Genomic DNA, 22,524 nt, shown 5'->3' with positions numbered 1-22,524 from the left:
ATACCCATGTTCCGCAGTACCTCATGGCAGCGGTCAAGATAATCCTGTGGGTCCTCAGAAGGTGTACCATTGAAGTGAACTGGAAAGAGCTTAGTAAACTTATCCAGTCTCAATAAGGCCTCAGAAGACATGGTGGGCCTATCACTGGCCTGCGCCGCAATAACTGGCTGAACTACCCCAATTGGCAGAGTTGCTGGAGCCTGATTCTGGGGAGCCATCTGCTCCGGAGCGGGAGTAGTGGGAGTTTGTGCTCCTCCCCCAGCCTGTGAGATGGCTGGTGCCAGTGGAAATGTACCATTCTGGGCCACGCCCTCCATAAGACTCTCCAAACAGACTAGAGCCTCCTGAAGCACTGGAGTAGCTATAAATCCTTCCTGGACTTGAACTAGTCCAACCGGTACAGTCTGAGTGGGAGCCTCCTCCTGAAGATCCACCTGAGGTTCTACAAAAGGTGTTGCTGCTCGAACTCTAGACTGAGTTCTACCTCTGCCTCTGCCTCGGCCTCTAGCACGACCTCGACCTCGACCTCTACCCCTAGTCATAGTTACCACCGGGGGCTCTGGTCCTTGTCCATCGGTAGATTTATTATGTGTTCTCGCCATCTGCGAGAGAATAAGAATAGAATGGTTCAATTATCGATGATAGAATAAGATGACACGACAGAATAAAAAAGTGATATTGTTCCTAAACTATATAGCCTCTGAAAGATAAGTACAGACGTCTCTGTACCGATCCTTAAGACTCTACTAAGCTTGCTCGTGACTCGTGAGACCTATGTAACCTAGTGCTTTGATACCAACTGTCACGACCCAAAATTCCCACCGTCAGGATTGTGACGGCACCTAACATTTAACTTGCTAGGCATAAATACCGAATTATCAAAATACATCCCCAAATCTGGTGTCACAAGTGCATGAGCTACTAGGATAATAAAATAAAGATCTGAATAAAATTCAAGTTATTTGAAAGATAGTACACGGCTGAGATAAAATAGAAAGGGACTTCAAAATTGCGAACGTTGTGTAGTTATACCTCAAGTCTCCTCTGAATAACTGAATCTGAGCACGTCTATGGTACGCTACTGGGACCAACTCCAAAATATGCACAAGAAGTGCAGTGTGTAGTATCAGTACAACCGACCCCATGTACTGGTAAATGCCGAGCCTAACCTCGACGAAGTAGTGACGAGGCTATGACAAGACACGTACATAATCAACTTGTACAAGTATATACAAATACAAAGTAACAATAATACACTAAATAACAATTTATCAATTGGGAGGGAACATGCTAAGGGGATATAATAATTTCAACAGGAGAAGTCTCACTTAGCAGCCAATTAATTCATCAAAAATAAAATGTGCAAATGATAATATGAAAGTGGCATGGCACCACCCCTTCGTGCTTTTACTCTCATTTGATACGGCATCACCCTTCGTGCTTTTACACTCTCTGAAAATGACACGGCATCACCTTTCGTGCTTTTACACTCATAAATGGCACGGCTACACCCTTCATGCTTTTACACTCACAAATGGTACGGCAACACCCTTCGTGCTTTTACACTCTTCCTTACCATGACAATAATATTATGAATAATTAAAATGGCACGGCATCACCCTTTGTGCTTTTACACTCTTATAAATTTGGAAGAGTATCTAAATGCGGGGATATACACTTATCAATCAATTCAATACCAGAATACTGACTTCACCTCTCAAAATATTCAACAATAATTAAATGAATAATAATTTCATGACTAATGGTCAAATAATCAAAAATAAACTTAAGCAGGAATATCTTAATTAAATAGACAATTATTCACAATAAACAAATTCCACCCGCATGCTTTGACTCAACCACAATGCATAAGTACTCGTCACCTCACATATACATTGTACCCGCACATTAAATCATGTAGCAAATAGACAAATAAGTCTTACTCCCTCAAGTCAAAGTTGACCACAACACTTACCTCGCTTGCAACCAAATTCAAGAATCCAATAAATCTTTGCCTCGCGAATTCGTGTTTGAAATTTTCAAATCTAGTCATAAACAATTCATTATACTCAATACAAATCGTGGAAATTAATTCCATATGAATTTACTAATTTTCCGAATTAAAATCCGAAATTCATCTCAAAAATTATCAGTGGGACCCATGTCTCGAATCTCGGAAAAACTTATGAAATCCGAACACCCGTTCCGAGACGAGTCCAACCATACAAAAATTATCAAATTCCAATATCAAATGGACTTTCAAATCTTAATTTTTCATTTTTTGGAAAGTTTTACAAAAATTCCAATTTCTTCCATTTAAATCCGAAATAAATGATGAATATAGACATGGATTTATGAAATATAATCACTTTTGGTTATAGAATACTTACCCAATTCAAAGCCGTGAAAAATCCCCTTGGAATTGCCTAATTCTGAGACTCAAAACTCAAAAATGAGTAAAACTGGCTAACTTCCGATTTTATGGGTTCTGTCGAGGCCTTTCCGCATCTGCGGACGCTTGACCGCATCTGCGGTTTCCGCTTTTGCGGAAATGGGGCCGCTTCTGCGGGATGGGGCGCTTCTGCGGACAAGAAGCCGCTTCTGCGGTTTCGCAGATATGGCAAAAGTTCTGCACCTGTGCACACTGCCCAACCCCTTCCCTTTCGCTTCTGCGAGGCAAAACTCGCATCTGCGGTCTAAAATCCGCAGGTGTGATTACACCAGAAGACCAAAATTTCAGATTTTTCCTTAAGTCCAAATTTTGATCCGTTAACCATCCGGAATCCACTCGAGGCCCCCGGGACCTCAACCAAATATACCAACAAGTTGTAAAACATAACACGGACTTACTCGGGGTCTTAAATTACCTCAAACAACATCGAAATTACAATTCACACCTCGATTAGAACTTTTAAGTTTTCAAACTTTTCAATTTACAAATCTTGTGCCGAAACATGTTAAATGAATCCGGAATGACTTCAAATTTGGCACACAAGTCATAAATGATATAACAGAGCTATTAAAATTTCCAGGATTCCGGCTCCGATATCAAAAAGTCAACTCCGTAGTCAAACTTGGAAATCTTTAGCCTTTAAATTTCTAGTTTCCGTTAAATGGTCATAGCTTGATCTAGAGACATCCAAATTAAATTCCGGGCATACGCCCAAGTCCCAAATCACGATACAGACCTACCAGAACTGTCAAAATACTGATCCAGGTCCGTTTGCTCAAAATGTTAACCAAAGTCATCTCAATTGAGTTTTAAGGCTCTATTTCACATTTTAATCCATTTTTCACATAAAAACTTTCTGAAAAATTATACGAATTACGCACGCAAGTCGAAAAATAATAAATAGTGCTTTTCGAGGTCTTAGAACACAGAATTAATTAATAAATTTAAAGATGACCTTTTGGTTCATCACATTTATTTGCCTCTTATTTGAGTTACCGTATTTTCATATGTTTTTTTGACTGCCTTATATACGAGTACTATTCCACATGTACTCACGTACCTTTTGCTGGAGGCGCTGCATCTTTTAATGGATGCAGGTATACTTCTACAGGATGATATGGATCTTTGATAGGGATCTTCTTCATTACTCAGCTTATGGTGGGCCCGCTACAGTTCTAGTGCGTGTTTGGGTCTAGTTCATTTTATATATTTAGGAATCTATTGTCATAGAAGCTCCATGTACATTGTGGATTATGTACTTAAAGATTTGAGTTTTGTCATGTATTTATGTTCACAGTATTTATGAGGCTAGGCACCCATCATGAGAAAGATTGTAGGCCATTGAGCCAAATGTATTCAATTTGAAAGTCAAGATCTAATTATGATATGGTAAATCATGCATGAGTAATGATGAGAGGTTAATGTAAATTAGGCTTGCTCGACTGGGTTTACTCGGTTGAGCGCCAATCGCGCTCCATGAGGTCGGGGCCTGACATTATGTTCCAGTTGTTTGGTAGTCGCGAACCGTTAATTGCTCCGAGTTTGTACGATCATTTTCCCGTGATCTCGATATTTTGATACGGACCTTCCCAGTTTGGCCCCAGCTTCCCTTCGTTCGAGTTTTGGGTACTTAGTGTAACCTTCCTTGACACCAAGTCCCCGACATTGAAGTGTTAAAGGTTGGCTCTCCGATTGTTATACCTTTCGATCCGTTATTTTTGGGCGGCCAACCGGACGAGGGCTGCCTCGTGCCTTTCATCTAATAGTTCCACTATGGTACTCATGGCCTCGTCATTTGACTCTTTGGTGGCATATCGGAACCTAAGACTCGGTTCTCCAACTTCGACCGGTATTAGAGCTTTGGCACCATAGACCAACGAGAACGGGGTGGCCCCGGTACTGGATTTTAAGGTCGTACGATATGCCAATAGGACTTCAGGCAAGATTTCCCTCCATTTCCTTTGGCATCTGTCAACCTCTTTTTGAGGTTTTGGAGTATGGTTTTGTTCGTGGACTCTGCTTGCCCATTTCCACTAGGGTAATTGGGCGTTGATAGGATCCTTTTGATCTTGTGGTCCTCGAAAAACTTGCTCACTTTGTTGCTGATGAACTGCTTCCTGTTGTCGCATACGATCTCGGCCAGCATTCCAAATCGGCATATTATGTGGTCCTATATGAAATTAATAACCTCCTTCTCCCTGAGTTTTTCAAATGCCTGGGCTTCCACCCACTTAGAAAAATAATCAGTCATGAATAAGATAAATTGAGCCTTACCGGGCGCCCAAGGTAGGGGACCAACGATGTCCATCCTCCATTTCATGAATGGTCAGGGCGACAAGATCGAATGTAGCAGCTCCCCTAGCTGGTGGATCATCGAAGCATGCCTCTGACACTCGTCACATTTTCATACTAACTCCTTTGCGTCTTTTTCCATATCGATCCAGTAGTAGCCAACTCTGATTATCTTCAGAACCAATGATTCGGCGCCCGAATGGTTCCCGCATGTGCCCTCGTGGACTTCCCTCAAAATGTACTCGGTGTCTCCCGGCCCAAAACATAAGGCAAGTGGGCCATCGAATGCCCTTCTGAATAAAGCACCATCTTCGGACAAGCTGAACCGGGCCACTTTCATACGCAAAGCTCTCGATTCTTTAGGATCCAAGGGAAGTTTTCCAGTCTTCAGGTAATCTATGTACTTGTTTCTCCAATCCCAAGCTAAGCTTGTTGAGTTTATCTCGGCAGAATCCCTATCATATCGAGATGGGACCAAGCGAAACAATTTATGTTAGCTATAAGGAATTGAATGAGTTTTTTTCCTGAGCTCGGAATTTAACCTCGTGCCCAGGTGTACCTTACGATCAGGAAGGTATCCGATAAATATGACTTGCTCCAGTTCTTCGACTATTGATTTGGTGGCATCAGAATCGTCGGGGACTGTGAAAGACTTGGGAACTCCGTAGTCATCGTCTTCATCCATCCCCCACTTCTCTGGTTCCATCAAGGCCGGTAGCGGTAATTGCTATTTGGTCTCATCTTTCTCCATCGGGTTCAGACCCTTCGATGTCGAAAGTGCGGATACTGGGATCACCTCGTCGGCCGCGAACATCTCCTTTATGGTCGGTTGCTCTCCGTAAACTATTTTAATTCCTCCAGGCATTGGGAATTTCAGCACCTGGTGCAGTGTCGAAGGTATTGCCCTCATGTTGTGAATCCATGGTCTCCCGAACAAAGCATTGTACCTCATGTCTCCTTCGATCACGCAGAACTTCATTTCCTGAATGGTCCTGGCAGTGTTTACCGGTAATGTTATCTCCCCTTTAGTGGTCTCGCATGCCATGTTGAATCTGTTTAGAACTCGGACTGCATGCACAATTTGGTCTTGTAGACCCAGCTGCTCTACGACTCTCGATCTGATGATATTGGCTGAGCTACCTGGATCAATCAACACACACTTAACTCGAGATTTATTTATAAGTACAGATATTACCAGTGCATCGTTATGGGGCTGCATGATGCCTTCAGCGTCCTCGTCATTGAAAGACAAGGTCCCTTCTGGTATGTAATCTCAAATCCATTTTACCCTTGTGAGGGGTACTTTGGTGCGCTTTAGCATCAGCCCCTAGGGAACGTCGACCCCACCGATGATCATGTTAATGAAGTGCTGAGGTTCCTCCTGCTCGATCTATTTATTAGAATATCTATTCCTGAAATGATTCTTGGCTCGATCGCTCAGGAACTCTCAGAGATGTTTGTTGTTGAATAGTCGAGCTACTTCCTCTCTTAATTGTCGGCAATCCTCTATTCTGTGGCCGTGAGTGCCATGATATTTGCACATTAGGTTAGGATCCCTTTGGGCTAGATCGGACTGTAGAGGTTGAGGCCATTTAGTGTCTTTGATACGTCCGATGACAAATACGATGGCGGCGGTGGCGATGTTAAAGTTGTACTCTGATAACCTTGGTGCTTCCTTAGGCCCGATGGGCCTGTCGAAATTGTTTTTGCTCATGAGTCCCTGGTTGTTTTGACCTCGATCACTCCTCATTTCACTTCTCATAGGGTTTCGCCCAGACCCACTACTTCTTCGGTCTCCATTGTATGGATGATACCGATCCCCGTTTGATCTTAGTTCATGATCAATGTCTCTTTTGGGTCTATCACTAGCTCGAACATGATAAATAGACCCGAAAGGGGTCCCAGTGATCATCTCCGACTCTAATTTTTGACTGATATTTGTTATGCACATCGGCCCAAGTTATGGACGGATATTCTACCAGATTTTGCTTCAACTGCTGCGAAGCTAATGAGCTTTCAGTATTGAGTCCTTGGGTGAAGGCCTAAACGGCCCAATCGTCTGCCACCGATGGCAGGTCCATCCATTCCATTTGAAATCTTGACACGAACTCCCTGAGCATCTCGTTATCTCTTTGCTTTACCTTGAAAATGTCCGATTTCCTGGTCTCGACCTTGATGGATCCGACGTGTGCTTTTACAAAAGCATCTGCAAGTATGGCAAATGAGTCAATATAATAGGGGGTAAGTTGTGATACCATATCATATCTCCTTTTGACAAGGTCTCCCCGAATGTTTTCGGCAAGACAGATTTGATCTCATCATCTTCTAGGTCATTCCCCTTGATGGCACATGTGTATGAGGTAACATGTTCATTTGGGTCAGTTATCCCGTTACACTTAAGAATCTCGGGCATGCGGAACTTCTTAGGGACCAGCTTCGGAGCTGCTCTCGGAGGAAAAGTTTTTTGAACAAATTTCTTGGAATCCAGGCCTTTTAATATCGGAGGTGCTCCTGGGATTTGGTCGACCCTGGAATTGTAGGTTTCCACCTTTTTGTCATTGGCTTTGATTTTCTTCTCTCCCGATTCTACCTGTTTTGTCAACTCCTTGAGCATATTTATGATCTCGGGGTTAGTCCCCGATTAATTTTCATTCGGCCTCTCAGTTACCGGTTCATTTCTGCTGGTGACTTCTTGGGAGCTCGGGCTAAATTCTGCTCGACGCGCGGCTTTGGTCCTGCAACTGGTTTATCGCTGCCTGTTAAACCTATAACATTTTGAAGATCAACCGCAAATTGATCCCATCACCTTCACCGATGTGCCTATTTTGGGCAATCAATCGGACTTCCCTGAGACACTGTTCTCAGGATCGGTAGGCAAATTTGCATTGATGGCCACCTGGGAGCTAGCGTCGATCGGGTCCGCAACTGGAACTCTACCGAGATCGATGCGAAGCACCTCATTACAAGGTGCTACATTGTTGTTCTCACCATGGTGACCGGATTCAGCATCTACATTTAGAGGGGTAGACTAGGAGTTTGACATTTCAACCTTTAACCTCAAATCAAAGGTACTCCAAAGAACAAGTGTAAAGTAGGGTGTGTTATGGGAATTGGTATCAAATTGCCGCTATTATATTTAGCCCCACAGTGGGCGCCAAACTGTTTACCCTCAAAATCGGAAAATAATTAAATTTGTAAGTGATTTTAAGGATACGCAAATTAATTTAATGCAAACTGATAAATTAAGTCAAATTGAACAAACAAAGATAAAATGGATTCACACCACACGAGGAGGATAGTTCCAGTCTTAGTGAAATATTCAACCTCGATCCGGGCTCGCTATGGCCAGCACTAATGAACAAGAGAAAGAGCTAATAACAGAGAAAATAATATACTACTTTGGAATACGTGTTACAATGGTTGTCACAAATTATTAGACACCCTTTATATAGTAGGGGAGTCCTACTCTAGGTACAACTCTATAAAAGGTAAAAAATATCCTCTAATTAACTGATTGTCGGTTCTTCATCGATACATGTCGAGATCCCCACCGTGATATCTGGTCGTTCACGGATATTACGGCCTTCCGTTGGTCGTGCTTGATTGCCCGGCAATGTTCTTCGAAGTCGTTTAAGGCTAGGACCGATTCCGAACCATGGCCCTGATATTCTCGAGGGCGGGCGTCATGCCCCCGGATACTAACTCGATGAGACTTTTGCCTCAATTCCGGTCCCCTATCATCATGTCTTAAGCTTGGCTTATTTTTTGGAGACCGGAGTGTACCATTAGCCCGGTTTTACCCGTATACAAAAACTATTGCAGATACTGTGAATAATCCTACGCCCCAAATGTTTCATACTCCAATTTGCCCAAATTAAATGTCACCGTATTTATGTCACTTATTCGTTCTTTCAAAGAACCTTATAGATAGAAGGTCACATTTATTACGACCTTTAAGGTGAGTTCGTTGTTTCATTTTGCGTTTACGTTGCTCCTACTTTGGTGTAACGACCCGACCGGTTGTTTTGAGCTCTAGCATATCGTTCGACAGATTGAGGCCTTGAGTAGCTTCATATCAGGTATTATGACTTGTATGTGTGGTCGGAATTTAATTTCGGGAAGTTCAGGATCGATCTGGAAAGAAAATTCTCATTTCGGAAGCTTTAGGTTGGAAGAATTGGCTAAGATTTGACTTTTGAGTAAACGATCTCAGAATCAGGATTTGCAGGTTCCAATAGGTTCGTATGATAATTTCGGACTTGGGCGTATGTTCAGGTTGAGTATCGAATCACCCGAGAGCCTTTCGGCGCTTATTATAGAAGGTTGGCATTATAAAGATTTAAGAATTCATAAGTTTGGTTTGAAGTGGATTTTTATGTTATCGATGTCTGTTCGGGGTTCCAAGCCTTGGAATAGCTTTGTTAGGTCATTTGTGACTCGTGTGCAAAATTTGAAGTCATTCCGGATTGATTTGATACGTTTCGGCACAGGATATAAAATTTGGAAATTTGAAAATTTATAAGTTTGATACGAGGCGCGATTTATGATTTTGATGTTATTTGACGTGGTTTAAGGCTTTGACTAAGTTCGTATTGCATTTTGGGACGTGTTGGTACATTTGGTTAAGGTTCCGAGGGACTCGGGTGGATTCTGTATGGTTAACAGATTGATTTTTGGACTTAAGAAATGCTGAAGCTGGGCAGCAGCTGGTGTGATCGCTTCTGCGATGTCTTGGTCGCAGAAGCGACATCGTAGAAGTGAGGTCGAGCTCGCAGAAACAAAATGGGAAGGGACTTACAGGTCGTAGGTGCCAAGTTTTTCCCTCATCTGAGTGACCGCAGAAGCGGCCCAGTGGTCGCATAAGCGGTAGGGAGTGAGGCAGACTGGAGGCGCAGGTGTGAGGTTTGTGCCGCACCTGTGGGACTGCAAAAGCGGATACTTGGTCGCAGGTGCGACTCTGCAAAAGTGGAGTCCTTTCCGCATATGCGAATGTAGGGGCTGAAGGGTGACCGCAGAAGCGGTAATTTGGCCGCACCTGCAGAACTGCAGAAGTGGCCGCAGGTGCGAGAGGTCGCTAGGCAGTGTGTTTTTTAAGAACGGGATTTGGCCCATTTTTTTTAATTTTCACTTGGTTAGGGCGATTTTGGAGAGCTTCAAGAGGAGATTTTCATCAAGCAACACAAGGTAACTGATTCCCACCTATTACAAGTTAATTACACGATTTATATATGGATTTAAACATGAAAATTAGTAGAAATTTGGGATTTTGGTAGAAAACCTAGAATTTGGTATTTTTGAATTTTGACCAAGAAATTGGACATAAAATTTGGAATAAGTTATATATTTTAGTTCGTGGTGTTATGGGTAAAGTTTATCTTCGAAAAGTTTCGGAATCCGGGCACGTGGGCCCGATAGTTGATTTTATTGACTTTTCGAGCAAAGTTGGGAATTGTTTAAATTGATTAATTATGGGTATTAGAATATGTTTTGATTGATTTGCACATTGTTTGAATATTTTTGGATCGACGGGCATTGGTTTGAGGTGTTACAGAGGCTTTGGAGCCGGTTATGGAACTTCGGAGCGAGATCAGTCTCTTGTCTAACTCTATGAGGGGGGAAACTACCCCTAGGTGATGTATTTGTTATATGATACTTGTTGCGGGGGCTACGTACGCACGAGGTGACGAGAGTCCGTACGTAGCTAGATTCATTTCATGTCCGGGTAGACTTAGGTTCCCGCCATGCTATAACTATACTATTTAAGTTGTCCCTTGCCTATTAAATTCCTTTATTTTACGTTGCGACTGGAGACTGGACATGTGTAGAGTGATAGGCTTGTGATTGTAGAGATTCAACAAGCTTTATGATTAGCCGCGAAATAATTGTACTTCTCTTACGAATTTCTCCAGCGCTATGCGTTCTCACCGAAAGGTTTCCCAAAAATTTATGACTCACACGTCTGTTCGTGAGTGGGTGGCAGGATGTTTTTCGTTGCGTGTTCGGGCAGGCTATTATCGTCGCCTTGCGTAAGGATGTTCTTTTGTTCCAGCTCAGTATCTATATTTTCTATGGTTTTGAGACTGAGCACGGATTACTACGATGTCTATGCGTTATTATCGCACAATCTTGGTGTAATAGTATGGTGCTCGTTTATGTGTTGATATAATGAAGGGCTTGAAGAGAGGATTTCTCAGTGCATGATTAAGGGGTTTAACATTTAATTCCAGCAGAGGAAAGGCAATCGGACAATAGATGTCCAGGTTTGGTTGATGAAGTAACGAGACTTGATATTTTCGAGCGTGGTGGAATTTTCATTATGATGTGGTGTCGCTATCCTTTTTTGAACGCATTACGGTTCTCCGGTGTTATGGTCTTCTTGGATTTTGCCTTCGGGGGAGGGTGTTGTGAAATGGTGCCTGAGGGGCGATTGTCAGAGATAGCGGTGTGCAGCGGTTCAGAATCGAATTGGTATTTCTAATGTTGATGGCTCGAGGAAGATGATCTTCTAGGAGGTTTAGAGTTGGTAGCAATTCCTTAGTTCCGGTGCTACATATATGGATTTGATTTGAGGAAACATTTGGGCGGCGAAGTATGAAGAAGGACATAGCGGGAGGTGTCTCGTAACGGATGAATTACTAGCAGGTCAAGTATGAGAAACGGAGGTCGAGAAGTTGCTTAAAGGAGATAGTTTGATCAAAGTGGGAGTGGCAGAGTAGCATAGGGATTCTGTGGTACGATAGCCACGTACCTTGAGGAAGATTTGAGCGATTTGGGATGCATGGTGGAAAGTGACTAGGTCCACGGATTATAATTGGAATGGTGGTTACTGTATGGAGAAATATTGAATATGGAAGGTATTGTTGAACTTTCAATTAATGTCGATGGGGAAGGAACAAACTTATACAGCTGGTGGGTGAGCATGGGCTCAGGAGAATTTATTGATTATGTGGTGGTTGTACCCAGTGCAGCGCCGTTGGAAGATGTCGGTAAGAAATTCCATAGGTGGGTTATCTCCTATGAGCAGGTTAGCGGTTGCGTGATGTTGATGAAGCTTCTGCGAAAAATACTACTTGCTATCTGATAAGAGGTCAAATATGTGATTGTGACTGATGATTCAGAATGTTCATGAAAATCTTAACAAAATACTTCGAGAAATTTGCCGGGTTAATGGTGCGAGATCATGGTAAATGAGAAGGAGGAATTGTTGTGGGCTCTACATTATGTGATGGTAGCTTAAAGATAAGTGGGGGAGCCCCACCGTCTATGATTGTATCGCATGGTTGTCGGCTTGTGCAACTTCTGGTTATCGGTGCATTAGTGGATTATTTGTGACTAAGAAAGGGAAACATCAAGGGTAATTCGAGCAGAGAAATTGATAAATGTGTGCTATATTCTGCCTTGTCGATTCAAGTACAGGTTTTGGGAAGACTCAGAGTGTATGCTTTATGGATGTGATGTACAAGGAAAAGAATTCGGCCAGTTGCTTCCTTGAGAGGGTGTTCATGTGCTCGCAGAGAGTTGAAGTTGGTTAGATTCGGGATCAGGTCAGAGTGGGTGACTCTCAACAACGGTCCTAGTGGGTTCAATAATTAAGGTGCAGTGCCTAAGGATTTCGGGTCCATTTTGTGGTTAAGGTACGAGTTTTTGTAGTGGATTATGAACGGGACTTGGAATTTTCTGTGTTATCATCGGGTATGCGGTGCAGTATTAGAGTAAAGGAAGAAATAGCTTCGGATTCGCGGAAGGTCTTGTAAAATGGGTGTACCAGTTGGAGATGCTATTATGCGCTTGAAAAGGGTATGAGATGATTCATGGGTATTGAGACGATGTGGTCTTACGATTCGGGTCAGTCTGGATGAGTGCGGATTGAGTTTGTTATGTTGTGAATGGAGCTATTATTATTTCTAAGACAGGTCAAGAGTACATTGAAAGAATTTCGGTCGGTTAGTAATGGTTGAATCGGCATGGTTGTGGCAATGATCAGTTCCTTCGGTGTGTGAAGTTATACATGTAGTTTGTGGTTGTACGTGCAAGCATGACAGCCACCATGACCTGATTGATTTGGGAGATATTTGATTCAAATGGGTTATGATGGTTTAGATCACGATTTGATATTGTATTTGTTTTCTACGATGTGGGAATTCAGTTGCGTGTCGAATGGACTCTTAGGAAATGAGCTAAGTAAAAGGTTTCTAGCCAATGAAGTGTTATTCTACTGGTAGTTCAGGAGTTATGATGAATTCGTGTATTCTCACATAGCGGCATGATAGGTGCAGTAAGCAGCATGGGAATTTTAAAGTTGAGGACCAAGGTTGCTGTTCAGTGTTTACAAAAATGTCACGAGCTCGGATGAGCCGAGAAGAATTAGATGTTCAGAGTAAGCTGACATTATCCTAGTGTCGCCTGGGAATGGTGTTCTGTGGAAGGAGCATTGTCTATTGATTTGCGGATTCTTGATCTGCTTTACAGAATTAGTACAGTTGATGGTATGGATGTGCAGACGTGGCTACCTGGGCGGAAGGTCGTGGTAGCGTACCCCACAGGGAAATTGTATGAGTGTGACATGCTAGTCACTTGATTGTTAAATATCGAGACCAAGTACGGAGATTTTTGGTACTATCGTTAATCTTAGAGTTTATGCCTGGAATGCACTCTATTCCTTTGGTTGTGAACTGTGGGGGTTGTGTCGGATTGAGACGGCTTTATTATTCGCACATGTATGGAGGTCTCGTGTAGCTTGTGGTGTCATATGAGCAGGATGGCTCTCGAGATGCAGGTCATTTATCGCACCTTAGTCGTGCTTGGGTTTTTTGGCGTATTGCGCTATCCGTCTCCCCAGAGTGGTATTTTTGCACTTGGCGTGCTTGTAGCTGATATTCGGTATTCCGTAGGTAGAAGCATTATGGCGTGATGGGTATGTCCTTATTTATTGTTATGAGTGGCACGCCACCACGGGTACATTATTTGGATAGGGTTGCACACCGCAACGGTATCATGTTTGGATTGGGTTGCACGCCGCAACAGTATTATGTTGAGTACGGTTCCCAATATCTATTCCTGCATATTTTGTTTCTCATCCTCTGAGAAGGGTTCATAACATATGTTCGACTGTTTTGTTCGTTACGCGGGCTGGGTAATTCTTTTCCAGAGTTCGTTCCTCCTTATGTACATATTCGAGTTGTAGCTTATCAGTGCATTGATGGCGTCATATGAGATCTGAGTCAGTGTTTGAGGTGGCTTATTGCCCGAGCAGCTTGTACTGGGTGAGACGAGATTATTGGACCTGAAATTTGTGCAATCAGATTTATACAAGGTACATTAAAGGGAAAATATGGTAATTCAGTTCAGAATGAGGTAATGGTTCTTGTCAGGAGGAGAGGCTCCATGAATTATCGATTCGGCAGGTGGTTATGAGTTTCTACACGACTCTTTCGTCGTGGCAGTATTGCGAGAGTTAGAACTGGATTTATATATATCATGAGATGTATTGCGGGCATCGAATTTGTGAAATTTCAGCTATTGTGGTCGGAGGATGTTATTATGGGCATGTGAATTATGCGGGGCATGGTGTGAATTCAGCAAAAGGTGTACGATTGTGTTTTGATACAATGTGTGGTGATTGGTACGGTGTTTGTATGTTAGAATCAGGTCTTGTAGAGAAATTCGGAGGTTGGAATTTGGTTCTAAGGCTTAATGACTAAATAAAAGGGAGGACCTTCAGTCCGACTCGAGATAATGTGCCCAAGTGGGTTGTGGTGGCACGGGTAGGTGCACAAGGTGTTGCACAGTGATTTTGGACAACTCCGGAGAAGTTCTTAGCATGTTCGAGGACGAACGTATGTTTAAGTGGGAGAGAATGTAACGACCCGGCCGGTTATTTTGAGCTCTAGCGCATCGTTCGGAGATTTGAGGCCTTGAGTAGCTTCACATCAGGTATTATGACTTGTACGTGTGGTCGGAATTTAATTTCGGAAAGTTCGGGATCGATCTGGAAAGAAAATTCTCATTTCTGAAGCTTTAAGTTGGAAGAATTGGCTAAGATTTGACTTTTGAGTAAACGGCCTCAGAATCGGGATTTGAAGGTTCCAATAGGTTTGTATGATGATTTCAGACTTGGGCATATGTTCGGGTTGAGTATCGGATCACCGGGGAGCCTTTCGACGCTTATTATAGAAGGTTGACATTTTAAAGGTTTAAGAATTCATAAGTTTGGTTTGAAGTGGATTTTTATGTTATCGATGTCTGTTCGGGGTTTCGAGCCTTGGAATAGCTTTGTTATGTCATTTGTGACTCGTGTGCGAAATTTGAAGTCATTCCGGATTGATTTGATACGTTTCGGCACAAGATATAGAATTTGGAAATTTGAAAATTTATAAGTTTGATTCGAGGCGCGATTCATGATATTGATGTTGTTTGACATGGTTTAAGGCTTCGACTAAGTTCGTATTGCATTTTGAGACGTGTTGGTATATTTGGTTAAGGTCCCGAGGGCCTCGGGTGGATTTCGGATGGTTAACAGATTGATTTTTGGACTTAAGAAATGCTGAAGCTGGGCAACAACTAGTGTGATCGCTTCTGCGATGTCTTGGTCGCAGAAGCGACATCGCAGAAGCGAGGTCGAGATCGCAGAAGCAAAATGGGAAGGGACTTGCAGTGGCCATAGGTGCGAAGGTTTTCCCGCATCTGCGTGACCGCAGAAGCGGCCCAGTGGTCATAGAAGCAGTAGGGAGTGAGGCAGGCTGGAGACGCAGGTGCAAGGTTTGTACCGCACCTGCGGGACCGCAGAACCGGATCCTTGGTCACAGGTGCGACTCTGCAGAAGCGGAGTCTTGTCTGCAGATGCGAAGGCATGGGGCTGAAGGGTGACCACAGAAGCGGTATTTTGGCCGCACCTGCGGAACCATAGAAGCGGTCAAGTGGTCGCAGGTGTGAGAGGTCGATGGGCAGTGTGTTCTTTTAAGAACGGGATTTGGCCCATTTTCTTTTATTCACTTGGTTGGGGCGATTTTGGAGAGTTTCAAGAGGAGATTTTCATCAAGCAACATAAGGTAAGTGATTTTCACCTATTACAAGTTAATTACATGATTCGTATATGGATTTAAACATGGAAATTAGTAAAAATTTGGGATTTTGGTAGAAAACCTAGAATTTGGTTTTTTTTGAATTTTGACCACGAAATTGGACATGCAATTTGGAATAAGTTATATATTTTAGTTCGTGGTGTTATGGGTAAAGTTTATCTTTGAAAAGCTTCGAAATCCGGGCACGTGGGCCCGAGAGTTGATTTTATCGACTTTTCGAGCAGAGTTGGAAATTATTTAAATTGATTAATTATGGGTATTAGAATATGTTTTGATTGGTTTGCACTTTGTTTGAATAGTTTTGGATCGACGGGCATTGGTTTGAGGTGTTAGAGAGGCTTTGGAGCCGGTTATGGAACTTCGAAGCGAGGTAAGTCTCATGTCTAACTCTGTGAGGGAGAAACTACCCTATGTGATATATTTGTTTTGTGATACTTGTTGCGGGGGCTACGTACGCATGAGGTGACGAGAGTCCGTACGTAGCTAGATTCATGTTATGTCCGGGTAGACTTAGGTTCCCGCCATGCTATAACTGTACTATTTGAGTTGTCCCTTGCCTATTAAATTCCTTTATTTTACGTTGCGACTGGAGACTAGACATGTGTAGAGTGATAGGCTTGCGATTGTAGAGATTCGACAGGCTTCATGATTAGCCGCGAAATAATTGTACTTCTCTTATGAATTTCTCCAGCGCTATGCGTTCTCACCGAAAGGTTTCCCAAAAATGTATATCTCACACGTCTGTTCGTGAGTGGGTGTCAAGGACCCGTCAAAGCTTCTTATTCTAATGGGATCAAACCGTTTGCTTCGGCATGATAGATACATCTATGGTTCGTGCAGTTCGACCCTCAGAAGTGCGCACATTATGATGGATAGGCTCGTACACCTCGACATTTCTATAAAATACTCTAATGAAATCGTGCGTAATAATTGACAAGAAGCCAGCATATCAGTGAGTTTTTATTTCCTAATTGAACTGTGACGACCTATCTGGTAAGGTCCATTATATATATACTCCGATTGAGGAGGTAACTACTAGCTGAGAGTTTGAGTTATTACTGAGAAGAGGATTGTACCACGTATTATACTTGTTATTTTGCTCATTTACTCTGACTCACACTTGTTTGCTTCTACTGTATCTGTCTTATTAGACCACTAGTAAGTGTTGATGTCGACCCCTCGTCACTACTTCTCTGGGGTTAGGCTAGATACTTACCGGGTACGCGTTGATTTACGTACTCATGCCACACACACACACACACACACACACACACACACACACACACACACACACACACACACACACACACACACACATATATATATATATATATATATATATATATATATATATATATATATATATATATATATATATATATATATATATATATATATATATATAATGGTATTTTGAGCGCCGAGGAGCGGCTATTGCGGGGACTTTACCGTGAGTTGCATTTCATGTTACGATCCGCAGCCTGCAGAGTCTCCATCAGAGTTATTTATATACTCCTGTCTAATTTGTATTCCAGACAGATGTTATATTTTATTATATTTTCTAGTTGATGCTCGTGCACTTGTGACACCGGATTTTGGGGGTTCCTACGGGTTGTTATTGAAATTCGTGTAATTCTATTTCATACTATGTAATTAATAAAAATTTTGATTTCAAAATACTAAAATGAGTAATTAAGTGATCAATTACCGTTGGCTTGCCTGACGGCGGTGTTAGGTGTCATCACGACCTTAAGTGAATTTTGGGTCGTGACATTTGGAGTTCGATATAAAGAGATAATACACGGATCTGTCTATTAGTTTCAAAGGTTTATTTTGAGTGTTATGCTTTATTTGTGTCACTGGGTTTCTTTGAGGAGTAGAGCATAGATCAGAAGAGTTTGTTCATCTTTCTTGCTTGCAATTTTGCTCTTTTGTTGCAAGCGCATAGCTGAAAAAGCTAATTTACCAATCTATCGTGTTGGATGTGTTACTGCAACGTGCTCAAAGAGTACTTTCGAATTTTTAGTTACATTTCAGTGTTGCAACGACTCATTTGACATAATAGTTTATCAGCCTTTTTGATAATACACATATTTGAATCGGCAGGTATTGCTGCAAAGCTATACGTAACATATCAATTAGAAAGAGCATAATTACAATAGTATAGTTCTGTTCATGTTGGGCCCGGGCTACACCTCCACTAGTTGAAATTGTATATACTACATATGCCAGGAATCAGAGGTTTTTATAAATCATTTCCCAATTTGCATCGTGAAGAATAATTAACGTTGGGAAAAGCTACACCTGCAGTCAAGTAACAAGAGATTTTCATTAATCACTCTTTTGATCAGTTAAGCAATTGGTTTTTATTAATTTATTTTTTCTTTTATTTTGTGGCAAATACTGCATCGTTGCATTTTTCCAAATAATGCCTCGGCCTGGAAAAAAAACTATAATTTCAACAGAAAAGTGAAGAAACCAGCATCAATACATGTTAAATCAAGCTGCCCACATTTGGATAAAAGTTTCTTCTTTCTCCGTTCTATTTCTATTTCTTTTTCTTTTTCTTTTTCTTTTTCATTCGAGGAGTTTCAGTACATCACACATGCATATGTAGTTTGTTGATTTTCTCGATCGATCAATACTTCAAGAAATATAAAATAGTAATATTTACAATGGAAATATTTTATAATGCCCAAATTACTTGTTGGCCTAGCTCTCCAACAGTACAGAGCATACGATGTTGCCGTTGTATGAAAAAGCTCTGACTGCAGGATTCATAGCTCCATAGGAATCACCTTTTTCTTTTCAAAACTTTGTTGTGTAACTAACGTGTGGAAACTCATTCTAAAGCTTTGGGGTACAAGTACCATTGATATCAAATGAAGCTTGAAATATTCCAGGAGAAAAAGTTTGATTGTCTAGCAAATCATCCGAGCATATAGACAAGGCAATAGAAGATCAGAACCAGAGATCTGAAACTGAGAGTAACGTTTCCATTTGAAATAAAATCCTATCACATTGTACATAAAATATTACTTTCCCTCTTCATTTCTGTTGTCTATAAAGAATTCTACCCAAACATAAGACTAGTGACAGTATCAGAATAACATTAAATTAGCTTCTTCTTTTCGAAAAAGGTTTTCAAATGCCACAACTGCAACCATGCCACAGATAAGCATACAAAGATTGACAGGCCAGTCATCCAAGCCATTTTGGAGTTGGTTGATCTGTTAAGTTCTTGCATTTCTTCCTCCCTGTAACATGTGGAAATATTTCAACCTCTATTTCATTAGCTTAGATTCACGAGGATGGGATCGGTAACAAAAATAAGGTCAACTCACCTTTCGCGGAGATAAAACATCTCATCATGGATGTTTTGAACATGTTCGTACATCTTCTTCAATTCTAATTCCATTAGCTGGCAAGAGGACAGATGAAAGAGCATTACAAATCTAGCCGTCAGCAGTATAAAAAGTTGACATTCTTTTTTCAGGCATGAGTGGAAGGTTATTAATCATTGAATGAGATATGTGAGCATATGGACCTAAGAAAATGGAGTAAAGCATGGAGGGACTACTTGGTATGAGTTCAAGATCTGCAAATCAGATGTCACTTCCTTGTTAAGAATATCTGGTTGTTAGAACAGGAAAGGAATAGATGAAGTGCAGTATATTCTGCTTTAACTCAATTATTCAACTAAAATTCATAATTGTATAATTCACCTCCCCCCCCCCCCCCCCCACACACACACACACAAAAAACCCCAAAACATTGAAAGCAGTTCTATATCAAGAAGAGACCACCATTTTACAACAGGCCCCCCAAACTTTGATTCCTTGCCTATCGTTGTTAAAAAATGAAAGCCACCAAATTCTGCAATCGAATCATTTCTTTGGTTTTCCTTTTAAGAAAGTCAAGATAATGGTCAGCCTGATCTAGAAGCTGCAGTCTTTGAGGCTGTTTAAGTGCAATTAGATGCTTCATTAAACCAAACTGCTGATCAGAAGTTCATGAACATTCAGAAGTTATTCAATAAATGGTCTGTTTTGTATTGTTAAAATGAAAGGCTCTAGGAGTTAAAAACTCAAATTGATGAAACAAAAAGGAGTCATGGAGACAGAAAATTAAACGTTACGGGAACACAGGTCAATATGTGTGAACTGCCAGTCAAGACAAAAAGATTGTCGCATCCATATACGTGATAAATGAGACAAGTAAGCATGTAGATCAAAGGAAAAAGAAGGCTTACTTCAACAGAACCTTTCTTAGCTACACTGGTCCAGTCCTTAGCAGCTACAACAGATTTCCAATCAAAATCGACAGTCAGAGTAATAGGGGGCTTATGGTCAGCAGCATAGAAGCACGCCATATAATCTCCAGCTTCCGTAGTTTCAAAAGCAAAATGCCCCTCAGGCACATTGTCCGAATAGTGATAGGTATTCCCGTATGTAGATGTCACCTAAATCACACAAACCAGATAAAAGTTCATTTATTTGACCAGATGAAACTGATTAATCTGATCAAAGTAACACATGCTACACAAAAAAGCTCGTCTTCTGCACGAAACCGGAGCATGAACCTATGGAAATCCCTTTTCTCAAAAAAGAAACCTCTGAAAATCCTTATATCACACATACCCTTATTACTCATGTGTCCAAACACCTTTAAAGAAAACTGAGCTCTAATTAAAATTCATAATTTTGTGGTTGATCCGGACAAAATGCAAAAGAATGAAACAGATTTTCACTAACCATAAAATTAACTTCAAGGTTTAGAAGCTAACTACACCTCTTTGTGTTTTACATCCTACATAAGCTCACATACGAATTCCAATCCCAATAAAGGAGGAGGCTAAGGTTGATATCATCTTAAAACTAGTCAATTACTGAAAGATCCTCATGATATTTTACATGCTCTCTTAGACACACGCTACATCAGTCCAATTAGAATGAAACAACCCCAAATGGAGCAAACATTATACTCCCTCCATTTCAGTTTATATGAACTTAATTGACTGAGCACGGAGTTTAAGAAAAAACGAAATATTTTTGAAACTCGTGGTTGTAAATATTTTTTAACATGTCATAACCTTTGTGTGACCGTGAAAGCTTCTCATTAACAGTAATATTGGAATTCTAAAATTAAGAGTTTCCTTGTTACCAATGGGTTCATTCTTTTTTAAACTGGCTAAAAAGTAAATAGGTTCACAAAGTAGAGAGTACAACATATTCATATAGCCCGATCTCAACCAGGAGAAAAAAACTGGAGTAGATAGGTTTATAGAAGGTTTCTAGTCTCTAGAATGCCTCCAAAGAGAGACTGGAAATAGATAGGTTACTGAAACATCCAAAAAGCTCATAACTTTACCATACAAAGATCAAATTAAATAGACCCAATTGCTTCATAGTCCAAAAATTCTATCAAAAATCAGAGCCGAAAATGAAAATTACCCTAACGGTGACTTTGTGAGTATCAGGTAAAGGATGGCCATCATTGGGATTGACAATATGGTACTTGCCAACAGTCATGGAATGACTCTTTATGTCTTCTGCTATGCATTTTGTGTGACCCGATAACACCTCGAATTGCACTGACTGTATTTGCCTCGCCAAGAACATCAAGATTAGAATTATCGGCAACGTGGGAATCATTATTAAGAGCAAAATTGGGAATAATAATTGATAGATATATTGTTTTGGGGTATGATTACAGAAATGAGTTTGGAAAAAAAGGGATGATGGTGGGCAGTATATGTTTAGAGGAACAAGACTTTTTGATTTGATTGAGAGTAGGAAGATCTTGATTCGGTAATGAATCCCACGGGCGGTTTTTCTTTTGCACTACAAGTCTACAACTACTTTTTTTGGAAGCTTTTCTTCTTATTTTACGGAATACTTATTTTATTTTTCCTTGTTTCTTTAGCAATTTGGTTCATAAATTACTATTAGTATATATTGATTATAGGGGGATTATAATACATGTGTTATTTATGTGAAAATTAGTAATGAAGGGGTTGTTACAGCGTGAGACATTGTTATAAATGAATTATTTACGTTAAAAGGCTATTTTATTTTTAAATAATTTAATTTCGATATTACTAATATTGATATCCTTATTCAACATTCTATCCCTATAAAAAAATGCATAAATTATCGCATAACTTAATGCATGTAATTCAGCAAATCAACCCATACGTTAGTAATTATACGGGCATTCCTTCTTTTTTTTTAATGTGGCCAACCAAATACGGTGTCATAAAATATTGGATGTTCTCGGTAAATAATCACTTTTCACGTCGACTATTAGAGGATTAGCCATATTTTAAATTGTCATGGCAAAATAGTCGCTCATTAATGCGGAAATAATAAATTTGGACAAGAATACCTCTATCTAAAACATGGAATAACTCTTGAAACAATTATAGGACTTTGAATATTTATAAGTTTAAAATCCAATAATTGTTCCTAGAGTTTTAATGGCGTGAAAGAGTAGTTCTCAATTGTTAAAATATAATATGAACTCAAAAACCATGAATCATTCCTGGATTTTGTACTAGCAAAAGTTTAAAAATCAATAAAAAAAATTTAAAGTTTATATTTTAAGATTAAAAATTATTGAAGTATAATGTGAATTCAAAAATCATGAATCGTTCCTGGATCTTGTACTAATAAAGGTTCATAACCAATAATGTTTTCT

At 40.7% G+C, this 22,524-nt stretch overlaps 1 protein-coding gene across 1 annotated transcript; it reads right to left on the bottom strand.

Moving 5' to 3' along the window:
• Positions 1 to 18,801: 18,801 nt before the first annotated feature.
• On the bottom strand, positions 18,802 to 21,680 carry LOC107788203 (transmembrane emp24 domain-containing protein p24delta9). The gene is made up of 4 exons (XM_016609879.2): positions 21,279 to 21,680; positions 20,078 to 20,287; positions 19,170 to 19,246; positions 18,802 to 19,082 (listed from the first exon to the last, which is right to left on the bottom strand). The coding sequence occupies exons 1-4, from the start codon at positions 21,477 to 21,479 to the stop codon at positions 18,938 to 18,940; spliced, it is 633 nt and encodes a 210-aa protein (XP_016465365.1). The 5' UTR covers positions 21,480 to 21,680; the 3' UTR covers positions 18,802 to 18,937.
• Between the last annotated feature and the right edge of the window lie 844 nt (positions 21,681 to 22,524).

This window comes from Nicotiana tabacum, chromosome 12 (assembly GCF_000715075.1).
Source record: "Nicotiana tabacum cultivar K326 chromosome 12, ASM71507v2, whole genome shotgun sequence".
Classification (NCBI taxonomy): domain Eukaryota; kingdom Viridiplantae; phylum Streptophyta; class Magnoliopsida; order Solanales; family Solanaceae; genus Nicotiana; species Nicotiana tabacum.
Note: the sequence above shows the minus strand (reverse complement) of the source record. Positions and strands in the feature narration are given on the sequence as shown.

Excerpts from the sequence above, each read along its gene's own strand:
- LOC107788203 (XM_016609879.2), bottom strand. The coding sequence starts at position 21,479 with ATGATTCCCACGTTGCCGATAATTCTAATCTTGATGTTCTTGGCGAGG. Across the intron at positions 19,247-20,077 it reads CTAAGAAAGGTTCTGTTGAA|CTAATGGAATTAGAATTGAA; the intron begins GTAAGCCTTCTT and ends TCCTCTTGCCAG. Across the intron at positions 19,083-19,169 it reads ATGTTTTATCTCCGCGAAAG|GGAGGAAGAAATGCAAGAAC; the intron begins GTGAGTTGACCT and ends CACATGTTACAG.